At 43.2% G+C, this 12107-nt stretch overlaps 1 protein-coding gene across 3 annotated transcripts in view; it reads right to left on the bottom strand.

Annotated features, from left to right (window-relative positions):
• Positions 1–11193, bottom strand: part of MAPK11 (mitogen-activated protein kinase 11) — a 31971-nt gene extending 20778 nt beyond the window's left edge. The window contains exon 1 of one of the 3 annotated variants that reach the window (XM_032107151.1): positions 10781–11193. In XM_032107151.1, the coding sequence (XP_031963042.1) occupies positions 10781–10893 (113 nt within the window). In that variant the 5' untranslated portion in view covers positions 10894–11193. Of the gene's footprint in view, positions 1–2242; positions 2793–10780 lie in introns of those variants that run through there. The other 2 variants (XM_032107150.1, XM_032107152.1) reach the window with 2 other exon arrangements.
• Positions 11194–12107: the final 914 nt, after the last annotated feature.

The following is a 12107-nucleotide window of genomic DNA, read 5'->3' as shown; positions in this document are numbered from 1 at the left end:
AAGATGAATTGCTTTTTATCCTCCATATGACTCAAGGCTGCAAAGCTTTCAGATGGTACAAAGCACGATCTTTTTAGCTTCAGTAATTCTTATGACAGCAGCTTTTTAGACCCAAGATGGAATCACATATGGAGAGAGGAGAAAAAGGACAAGGAAAGGGAAAGGGAAAAGTTGAGTCCTGAGACCTCCAACAGGAAATCATGAATTGAAGCTGCACAGGCCAGGGACTGATTTGGTTTAAATGAGTTTCTCCACACTCAACTAACTGCACCAAATTATAATCAGAGCTAATGCCTTCAATCTCCTTCCTTGCCTGGTTTACTATCATCATAATTCAAGTTATTAACAGTAAAGCATTCAAAAATAAGTTTCATGTTGTTTGAACTGTCTTGTTGGTCAGATTCAAGGATGACTTGCATATGTGATCTCTGCTACTGCCTCTGTGATCACATTTTTAGACTAGATCTGTCTTGCTATTACATCATCATAGCTACAATCTGATTTGTCCCCCGAATCCCTCATCAGCTGCTGAGTAAACTATTAGGTGGCAAGATGAGTTGCTTCCCTTTCTGTGTGATTTCCCCATGAATGCTCGGCTTTCAGAGTAGTCCCTGGACAGGACATCTCTGGTCCCAGTCACAGCAAAAATATGGGCCCACCTGTGCTTGGCACCTGTAAACCCTTCTTCGGCGGCCTGTAACCAGCATGATTAAAATGACTGAAAACAGCTTCTTAAAAAAACCCCAAATCTATACTGTTAACTAGCTCGATTTAACAGGGACGAAAAGGGTTAGAGGCCCTCTGTCATGGTTTAACTGCAGCTGGCAACTAAGTGCCACACTGCTGCCTGCTCACTCCCCTCTGCCTCCACCTCAGAAAGAAAAAGTAAACCTTATGTCTTGAGATATAAACAATTCAATAATTGAAATAAAACATAATAAAATGTTTTCACAATGCCACATAACACTACTTTAGACAGACTTTCTATCATAACTTAGAAAGAAATAGAATTACCACTATCTTTTTAGTTAACAAGAAACAACTTTGTAACAATCGTAGCAATGGCTTTTTCAGATATGATCATTCTTGACCCAGAACCCTTTAGAGTTATGACACATTTTTTGCTGTCTCTCCTTTTCAAGATCAAGGATAAAAAGCCATTACTCTGCTGGGATGGCATCATTTTCATACAGATTAGAGACTTTCATTTAGTGTGATTTTCAATCATTGCTTAAATTAGACTCACCTTTTTAGTGTTGTCAACTCCAATATTTAATAATTCTATTGAAGTTCCACTAGATGAAGTATCAATTTTTATTTATTAGCACATTTTCCCAGTTCTTAAGATTTCAGAGAAAAGTTTGAACATAGGAAGCCACTGCAATCCAAAAATTCAAGAGCCAGAAGCATGGGATTTTAACAGTCTCAAGATAGCTTTTTAACTGTTGATGGGACATGGATTTTGGAAGCTGATGCTTATAACTACGGCTGTACAGACAGTAATTTCCCTAGTATCCATGGAGTTTATCCTCTTTGGTTGCAGAGCAGTAAAACTGGACAGACAGGCCATTCATGTGTGCAGCCTGCTCAGACCCCTCAGGGACTTTGGAACTAGAAGCACACTATTCACCTATGGCTACTTAGTCTTTGGGATCAAATTTGCTTCAACAGCTGGAAGGCTGTTTGTAGAAGCCTGATCTTACAAACCACACATCGAGCCAACTTGTATCCTATTTAGTAAACTCCAGTACCCAATGCAGGAAGAATCCTTCCTGGGATCAGCTTGAACTACAGCCAGTCCCTGAAATTCCTAACACTTTGGGCTTGGAGAGGGCTTACTAGTTGGGCACAGCACTATCTGCAGTGCCTGGAAAAAGTTCATCTTGAATGCAGTGTTCAGTCTATGAGTTCTCTTCATTCCTGGAGCCAGCTCAGGTGTAGCAGATGCAGCACGAAGGCATGACCCAAAGCTGGTTGTATGTGGAGCCAGTCTTGTGTCTCCAGCAACATTCCCATCTGCTGTAGGTTACCCATGTCAGACAACATTCCATCCCCATCACTCTGGATAACCACAAGATTTTGATTGTCTACAAAGTCTTTCACAAGCATTATAGCTGGCCAACTTAATTAGGTATATGCAATCTAAGCAACTGATTAGGGGTTAGGTGCAAAAACCAGAAGACTAACTTTTCCGATTTTCTTTTTTTATATAATTCAGTGTCTCAGCTCGTGAGGCTGTTACCTTTACATCATCAGAAGTTTGACTGGCTGGACACACTATACCAAAACTTGGACAGAATGCTGTACACAGCACATGTGACAGTGACACTGGGTCTGGTGTTTCTCCATATTGTTCCAGGATTCTATTTTTGTTTCTTTCACTGCAGCACAAGTTTCTTTCCTTCACTGGGTCACATTCATCCAAAACGTGTGAAAATTCCCCATTACACGTAACTGTTAAGAGGAAGACCAAAAAAAAAGAAAGAAAAAACCCAAAAATGCAATTCATGCTCGAAACACAGGTTCACAGTTTTGAGTTCTTATCTGCAGACCTCAACACCCTTTCAAGTACCCACTGACTCCTTCCACTGGAGGAGACATGAACTTCCTTGTGGACAGATGTCCTCTTAATTTGTAAGATCCTAAATTGTCAAGAAAAACAACTAACAGCAGCAGAAGGGTCTGTGTGAGCAGGTATTGGAGGGGAAAGAACTGAGGAAGGATCAACACTCAGAGAACTTCATCACTGACGGAGGCAGCCCTTACTGCACCATGTACTGGCAAGCAAGACAGAAAAGAGGGACCACAGGAACCCTGCCCTGGGACATTTTCTAGTAATTTCATGTAATTTGGGTTCCTACAACTACAGTGAATAAAACCCTTTTTCAAACTTCTCATAAATGTCATGGAAGTGAAAGAAAGTCATCACAGGAATAACATGGATTTTGGTTTTTGTTTGCAAAGTTTAGTTTGTGAGCTTTGTCTTCTGAGACTTATCTATCTTGCTCCTCTTTTTTAAAATCCAAATTTTTATTTATTTTAAATTTAAATAAAAAGCTACTTTTTATTGAGATATGCAGTAGTCTTGAAAAAAAGCACACACAGCATCCATCCAATACCAGGAAATGGACCATATCAGCTATTGGCAGTGAAGCAAGAGAATAGCAAACAGCTACCCACGGCCATTTTAAGTTAAGCAGTAAGTAAACTCAGGAAATGGTTCATTTGTTTCTTCTTTATAAATGTTTTGTTACTGTTTTGCAAGTTCATGTTGGTGATTTTCACTTGCTAAGAGCTAGCTGTAAGGTTTGTTTGCTAAACCACACAAATCACAATATATTTGTGCATCAAAAGGAAACCATAAAGAAAAACTAGATGGAAGCAAGAAAAAATGTGAGAGGATGAGTAATGGGAAGCTCTGAAACTACATGTTAATCTTCTCATTAGACAAAAAAACACACTTGCTTGATGATGACAGGTTATTGTACTGTAAAAATTAACATCCCCTCACTTAGATATTATTCCAGCACACCATGCTGGGCACTAGCATCAGTGGTTTTGGTTTTAGTACAATGACTGTTAATTATCTCAGATTAATTTACCCCTAAATCTAAACATAAAATATCTCTTGCATATGCAACATAATCGCTCTATAACCGACATAAAAATATGTTGTTTTCTGGTTTTAAGCAGACACTGAAAAATACTAAAAAATAATTGCTCTCCACATGTTTATGTGAATACATCATCAGTTTTTGTTCAATGTAACATGATCATAAAAGTGCTGTATCACTGAGTCAGCCTCTGAATCCACAAGCCATGTTTTATTTTCTGATCTGTCTCCTGTGCCTCCACAGTGACTTAAACATTTAAATAACTTCACAGAGGAGTAGTCACACTTTTTTAGGTGAAGCTACAGACAGCACAGCTTATATCAGTGGGAATGATGCATTTAAAATCATGGTTGTGAGAAAAACATACAGAAGGTTGGGGTCATAAGTAGTTAGCTTCCTCAGCATGTGCAACCAGCTCATGGATACTAAAATAATCATGTATTTTAGATAGCCTAAGCCCAATGTCAGTATGCAAACAAGAATATCAGTCAGCTGCCACTAAGCCAGTACAGTGCTAGTGGCAAATGTGTTCCATTCAGCATTTCAAAAAAAAAAAAAAAAGACTGACAGGTAGTTACACATTGTGGGCTTCAAAGCTTCAGCTAGAAGTGCCTGCAGTTAATGTGGATATAAAGTTTAACGTGAAAAATATCGGTGCTTTCAAAACATTAAACAAACCTATACAGACAAAATCTCACTTATATTTTGTCCTTCTTTTTCCTACTTCTCCCTCCACTTCTCCTTCACATTTCCTGTTTCCTTGCTCTACAACAGCCAAAATGTGAAATGGTAGCAATTTACTCCCAGGTTATGTAGGGGTTTTGAAATGTCCTCTCCCTTCCCGACTGTATGGGCAGAACTAAGATACTGTATTTTTGATACAAGCCAACTAATAGGTTCTGAAATTGCAAACAGCTCCTTGTGAAGTTGTACTGAAGCGAGCAACTAGGTCCTAAGACTTTCAGGCATCTGGGACAGGGACTGTGTCCCCAGCTGCAATTATTGCTGACAGCAGGACAGGAAAGGAGGCAGCTATGCCACTGCTGCCTCATGTAGTCAGGAATATATGGACCATAAAAAAAAATATTGAAGTAAGGACGGAGGAGACCTGCAGAGAATACCCTCTATTAATGTATTCTCACAGCCACACAGAAGGCTGCCATTCCATGACCTTTGCTGCCTTTCTGCCACAAATGGCTCACCTCATGACTTTCATCTCTCTTCCATCCCATGCCTCCCCTTTCTCTAAAAAAGATCTCATTAATTCCCTGTGAAAGAAAACCTGCAGAATACAAAGTGGTCTTCCCCACTTCTTAACCCTGTCTTTTCTTCACCTTTCCTATCACCCTCCTCAGACACACTCAGGTGTCATCTGCTCTCAAACTACACCACAGGCTTAGTGACAGCACCCTACATAGACATCTCTGTCACAGCAATTTTCAGCCTTTCTCATCCTTCTCCACAAACATCTCCTTCATTAAAAGTGTTCTTAGACATTCTCATTTAAAATAGGGACCTTGATGCCACTAATTACCACTTCCCTTTCCTTTCCCAAGTCAGTTAACTACACTGTTCCAACAGCTGGAAAATAGTCAGGATGAAACCAGACAAAGGAATGACAATCTGTGTTCCACCCTGCGTACTCCACAAAACCACTCTCAACAAACTCTCCAGTGATGTCTCCCCAGCCACTGCTCAGAAACACCCTTCTGTCTTCCTTCATGCATCTTTCACAAAAATTGCTAAATTCTTGACCTTCCTTGGCTTTGTAGCTGCAAATCCCACTGTGTCCTCATTTCTAATGGCTATTTCTTTATGTTCCTCTGAGGGTCTTTTTCACTCAGCAACCTTTTTTTGTTGCTTTGATTATTTTCATCCATTCACTCCAGCAATACTACCGCAAAGATCTTCCTTCTAATTGGTAACATTGACCATGCAACTCCTTTTATTTAGTTCTCCTCTCTGTTGCAACCTCACCTTCAAGGCCTTGTTTATAAGTATTGTTATTACATATACTGACTTTTAAATGTGTCCTGTCTGACTGGACTCTCATATCAACCTTCATCTCAGCTTTCAAGCAAGTGTTTGAATACACTTAGAGGGGCCCACTGTAAATATCCGCAAAACTAATGAAAGGCTTCAACACTTTCCTTCTGAATGATGCATACCAAAAATAGACAACTCCTAGCAGATCTTGGACAGCAGTATTTTAACAACGTTGTGTGAAAAGTTTGCAATAAATATAACCATTTGTAAGATGAAGTTCAGCCTCTGTATTTGCCTTGGGAACAAAAGAGTTGATCAGAAAGAAATCCAAAGGGAATCCACTAAAATCTACACATGCCTGGGATTGTGTATTTAGCCTGTAAAGATCTATACCATCTTCGGTTTCCAGCTGTATTTACACACAGCAGTTGTGTGTTACCACTACTCTAAAAGTTTATCTCAGCATTTACTGTTTAGAGTAGCATGTAGTGCTACAGTGATACACACCATAGCTCCAGTAACCTGATCTCACAGTGTAAATCATACATTCAGTATCACTACAGCTAACTAAATAGATACTTAAAAAAAACCCCCAGAAATCATCAAGTACAATCTTGGATGAAGGAATTTTCCTCTTTGTCAGCTGAAGTCAATTTATATCAGCTTTTAAAAACCCTGACATGCTACTGAGTTGTCTTCGCATCTTCTTAGAGTTCCTCAATGTGAAAAGGATGGTATCAGCAGTGTTATGTTCCAGTAATGCAAGTTAATGCCCTCAAAACATCTGTACCATCTAAGCAGAAGCACAGAACGGGATGGATGGCAGGAAAGAAGGGGTTAACCTTCAAGATTAGAGCATTCTGCTTCTATTTTTCCACTTGTACTTCCTCAAAGCAAAACTGTAGCCTAAACACCATTCCACCTTCCCCAATTTTTACCCAAAATTAGCCAGAACAAAAACTTAATGAATCTTAAGCACGTGCTCACGCGCTTAAAGTCAACAGGATAGAGGGATGCTGAAGTGTTGTAAATGACTTAAGGCAGGCTTTGCTTTCCTGCTTTTTTTGAACTGAGGCCTGTGTCATTACACTCTGACTTAATAGGCCTCTTCTTAAAAATACGTTAGGTCACCTGAATTGGTGTTAGGCATTGCATAGTCTTAAAATCAAAAAGAGATGGAATGTAAGTACTATTGATGCCAACAGACTCTGAGGAAACAGTGCAGGAGTTTATGGTTGGGAAGAAACTGAACTCAGTTTGGTTCACCTTGCAAGGTCTGTTCTTTCCAGAGAAGGCAGAACACAGATCCTGCAATATGCTAATGGGACACAACCTGTTGGAGAGATCAGAGATAGCACGCTGCAGAATGCCATCAATCCTTCCCAGGCAAAAATAGGACTAAATAGGTTAGAAGACAGTTTACAAAAGCTGGCATAAAAAGAGGCATACAGGCTTTAAAAAAACTTCAAAGAACAGGAAACCAAAATCTATACGTTACATAATTTGTGGTATAATAAGAAGCTTTTTAAAAAGAGGAAGCTCTTTCTCAAGCAGGTAGCAACACCACCTCCTAGAGTAAAAGGTGGTCAGGTACCAAACCACAGTGGAACTACCAGTGCAACACAGCTGGAAAGCACAGATGCTCCAGGCTAAATGTCCCGTTTATAAGCAATATCACTGGGACAGCTGGAAGACTCAAACGCAACCAGAATTCTTATATTAAAAAGCAGAGTCATAAGGAACAAGAATTTAAAATTCAGTTTGACCTGAGACATAGTCTCTTTCCCCTAGAACTGAAAAGAAAGGGTTGTAGATTAAGATTACATTGTGAAAGTAAACTATCTTGCTCCCCATCTAAATGGCTTAATTTAACTTAAATGCTGTAAAACTCTCAGTTAGAAGGTCTAGTGCCTGGTACCTTAAGAGCTCTTGACTTCTGCGAGAGGTAAAGCAACTTTAAAGGCTGGACACTAAAAATGCATGTTTTCAAGAAAACTTTAAATTTAACCAAGTTTTAGCTTGAGAAAGAGTTAAAATAATTGTCTAATAATAAAAAAACCCCCTCACCTTGATAGGCAAAGCTATAGCACAAAAAGAAAACAACTCCAGACCAAACCAGTTGTGCATGTAAATTTGATACTTGCTAATAAAAAACAACCCCTAGAAAAAAGAGAAATTAATCAAAATGTACTGTTGAAGATACCAATGATAATTTTACTTGCAACTAAACTACTCCCCCCCACCCCTTCCCCAGGGCTTTTAATTTTTTTTCCTAAACTTAAAAAATCAGATCTGACAGTGGCAAATGACAGCACATACGTGAGCCTGAATGGCCACAGGAGAAAGTTCACATAAAAGAAAGCCTTGCACAGAGCTAAAGTATAAGAGTAACACAAAAAGTACTGCAAGGATTAACTACTTGAGGGAGAGACCTCACAGTTCTCTCTGTGATTCACATAGATGCTAAAGTGCAACTCTGCTTGGCAGTGCAGCTGAATTTGGAGGATTCCCAAAAACAAATGTTCTTTGTGATATGTCATTAAAAAAGTGAGAAAAGCAGGAGAGCTCCTTATGGTAGAGAAGATTTGGGTTTTCTACCTATTCCACATCTAAATAAAACCTAAACAAAAAAATCAAATAAAAAAGCACTGTGCTTGGTACAGACATCTCTCTAAAAGTGAATCTGTTTTAAGCCAGTAATATCTATCTCCACAGCATATTTGATGCACCTGCAACTAACACAAACACGAATTCTACCGGACTTACGAAATGTCAATAAATTGGGCCAAAACATAGCCTCCTGACACAAACTGTTCTACTGATTTTGAGCTGCAAGCAAAAGATGCTTAAATGCAAGTATTTACAATATGTTTCTTATTACCAGTTACCAATTCCGTTATCCAAGTCTACTGGCTATGGCCAATAATTTACCATAAAAAAAAAGAAAAAAAGGGTAAGCCTGGAGAACAGTTTCACTGAGGCAGAAAAAATTTGTTACAACTCTATTCCCATTTCAAAGCCAGCGTTTAGAGTTCAGGACCTTGGCTTCTATTCATCAAAGCACTTAAGAATTTGTTTAATTCCAGTAGTTTCTGTAAGACTTAAATATGTTTTTAGATATTTTACTGAATAGGAGTAAAATTATTCACAGAAGCAATATAGCATATTACTCAAGGGAATGGTTACATCTCGTAGGTCTCCTGGGTAAAGCAAATGCACACAGACAGAAAAAAAATCAATTTCAATAGACACTAAAAATAGATGGCTTTTCTCAGAAAGATGTATACCTTTTCCTCACATTCAAGCTTCTGTTTGGGTTTATGGTTCATTGATGCTAACAAGACTATTAATATAGAGCAATATTTTATTGCTATATTCTATTTATAAATGTCTATTTTAGAGTCAACCTTTCTCATAGCATCTTCCAGTCTCCATTTTACATCTCAGTTCCTAGGCTTTGCAATTGATAAAAATTACTAGGATTTCCTTGGCTGTGCAGACAGTTTCAAAACCCAAAGCACCAGCTGTGCTGCAAGTGAACCACGACATGTTTTCACTTCCTTTGCAATTTCTCAGAAGTCTTGACATCTCATTACAAAATTCAGTAAAGTAGGTCTTTCCCTCAAAACTATGTCAGCATAAATAGGGAAAATAACCAGAAATGCAGTTTCAACTGGAACACAAAAGTAGTTACTCTGCTACTGTATATCCATCCAGCTCTTAGTTTACTTTCTCCTCTTTTATTTCACAAACTAAGATTTTTATAGTATAAATAAATTAGGTCCTTGCAGAACTAGTCCCAGCAGATGATCACATGCTTAACTACAACGGAAGGTATCAACACTCACATGGTATTTGCCTAGACCTCCCTGGTGCAAGCATAAATTAGAAATAATAAAAAAAGAGAAAAATTCAAAGATACTTCACAGCAGTCCTAAGTGTTTCTGCTGAGTGTTGGAGGTTTTCTTAAATGCATATTCCTAGCTTATGTGTAAACTTGGACATTTCACAGAGCTAGACAATGAAGCAACTAATACAAAACTCCATAAATGTTCTCTGGTATCTGACTGTGAAGAGAGAAAAAGTGAGAACTACTGCATGAGTTTAGAGCATGGTAAAAAGTAAAGTTCTAAAGAATTTTTTTTAATACTTTTATTTAAAGTAGTACTTGTATTTAAAGGCCCATTATGAATTGTTTCACATAATTCCACTTACCCAGCTTACAAAAGAAACACGATCTTTCTCAAAAACCCCTTAAACGCCACTATTATCTCCAAAAATTGATTCAAAGCTTTTATAAGCGTAGTAAAGCGTACATCAAATACTAAAGTAACAGCCCAACCTGCACTGGGAGTTCCCGAGAGTGCCAACATGACGTAGGAATTATCAAAGAGAGAGAAACGTTTTATGACAACATGTGGCAAGCCCTTCAACAACCTTAAGACGCCGAAGCCTTTGGGCGGCAATCTCTCCTAATTTGTGATCCCCCCCGAAAGCACCGGGTGAACCCCCGTCTCCTCCCTCAGGCTGCCCCGCTCCCGGGGCTGCTCCCATTGTCTCGGCGGACAGAGCTCTCCCCCCGCCGCGGATGCCCCGGGGCCTCGCGGGATGTCCCGCTACATCCCCCGCCTGGAAGGGCCGCGGCCGCCGGGGAGCCCTCCGGGCCGGCAGCGGGCCCCGCTCCGACAGCCCTGCCCCAGCCCTGCCGCCGCCTGCCCGTCCTCCCCGCTCGGAACCGCCATGACTGTGCAGGATTCTCGGCTTCGGGGCAATTCTCCCTCCGGCGGGAGCAGCCCAGCCGGCAGCGGCCCCGCGGCGGGCGGTCACTCGGTGCTGGCGGCCGCGGGGAGCGGCTCGGCGGCACTCCGGAGCCCGGGGGGCGGCCCGCGGGGCAGCGGCTGCCCCGGGGCGGCGGCGGGCGCGGTTACCCGGGTGACGGCGCGGAATGCCCGGCCCCGCGGGGCCGGCGGCCGGGGCAGCGGGGCGGGAGCTCCGGTGCCGCTCACACCGGTGCCCGGTGGACACGCCCCCGCTCCGCTGCCGCCGCCGGGCCCCCCTGCTCCCAGCACACGACCCCCGCCGCGGCGCGGGGTCTCCCGCCTGCCCAGTATTGTCCGTCCTCGCCGCCCGCCGGCTGCACCTGCCGGCTCCCGGCCCCTCTGCCGCCGCCCCTCACCTACCAGACGGAACCGTAGGCACCGGAGCCGACGGGGGTGAGGTTCTGGTAGCGCTGGGGCACCTCCCACACCGTCTTGTTCAGCTCCTGCCGGTAGAAGCCGCCGCGCTCGGACATCTTCCCGGAGCCGCCGCCGGCAGCGGCAGCAGCAGCGACAGCGGCAGCGGCAGCCACCCCTCAGCCGAGGCGGGCACGGCCGGCGCCGGCGGGGAGGAGGGACCGGGAGGGGAAGGGGAGGGGAAGGCGGTGGCCGAGGGGGTGGGGGCAGCGGCCCGGGCCGGGGGAGCCGGGGTGGGGACGAGAGGCGTTGGGCGGAGGGGCCCAGGAGCCCCGGGGCGGCAGCCGGTGTCTTCCCGCGGGGCCACCCGGGCGGCTGCGGGGAGTGGCGAAGCGTCGATCCCGCCCCGGAGCATCGCAGCCGGGGCGGTGACGGACCGGAGCGGCAGCCTCACCGCATCGGTCGCCCCTGCCCGAATGTGCGGGAAAGGCCCGCGCAGCCGCCTCTGCTCCCCGCGGGGGCGGCGGTGACGGCCGGACCCGGTCATCCCGCCCTTCCCCTGGTGTCTCTCGGGCTTTCTAAAGCCTTGCTGACACCTTTCGTACTTTGCCACGGCCACCTGAAGCTCCCCCTCGGCCCGCCAGGCTCCCCCCTTCGCCGGGGTGCCGTCCGCGGGGCCAGCGCGGCCCCCGCTCACTGATGGAGCCCCGGGCACGTCTGGGATTTTCTGGGAGTCCTCTGGTGCCTAGAATTTCCCCTTACCGCATTGAGTCTCGCATGCAGTCATCTGAGTTCTCTTCATCAAGGAAGACTCGAGCCCTCATGACAACAGATAATCTTGAAAACTTTAAAAGTCCAAAATTCACGGACCGGTTAAAGGTTCTCTGACTTCTTTACTGCGTTTTTTCTTCTCTCCAAAATGTGCCTTATACAATATCTCAATGACTTCCAGAATCATTGCAGCACTACTGCAATGTTACCAGTGTATTTATGTATTATTTCCTTCCATGGCTTCTTATGCTTCTTGAGCACCTGTAAGTAACTTGTATATAGCCTGTTTGCATAGATTTAGTGTATTTGGATTGGTTTACAACTGCCTTTGAATCACTGCGGAATATGAATCCTTGCTTTTCAGAACCCTCATATAAATCCACTACATTCTTATACCATGGATTGCAGTTCACTTTGACAAATAGCTGCTCAGTTTGTGCTAGAACATAATGTAAGTGTAGAGAGCATGTATACTTGAATAGCTGTAAGCATGATGAGACAGAAGACAAGTGTTATGGATGCTCCAAACACTGGATGGTTCAAGTTCCAGCTCTGAAACCTC

The sequence above is a fragment of the Corvus moneduloides genome, chromosome 4 (genome assembly GCF_009650955.1).
Source record: "Corvus moneduloides isolate bCorMon1 chromosome 4, bCorMon1.pri, whole genome shotgun sequence".
Lineage (NCBI taxonomy): Eukaryota > Metazoa > Chordata > Aves > Passeriformes > Corvidae > Corvus > Corvus moneduloides.
The sequence above is the reverse complement of the archived record's forward strand: the minus strand, read 5'-3'. Positions and strand labels throughout refer to the sequence as shown.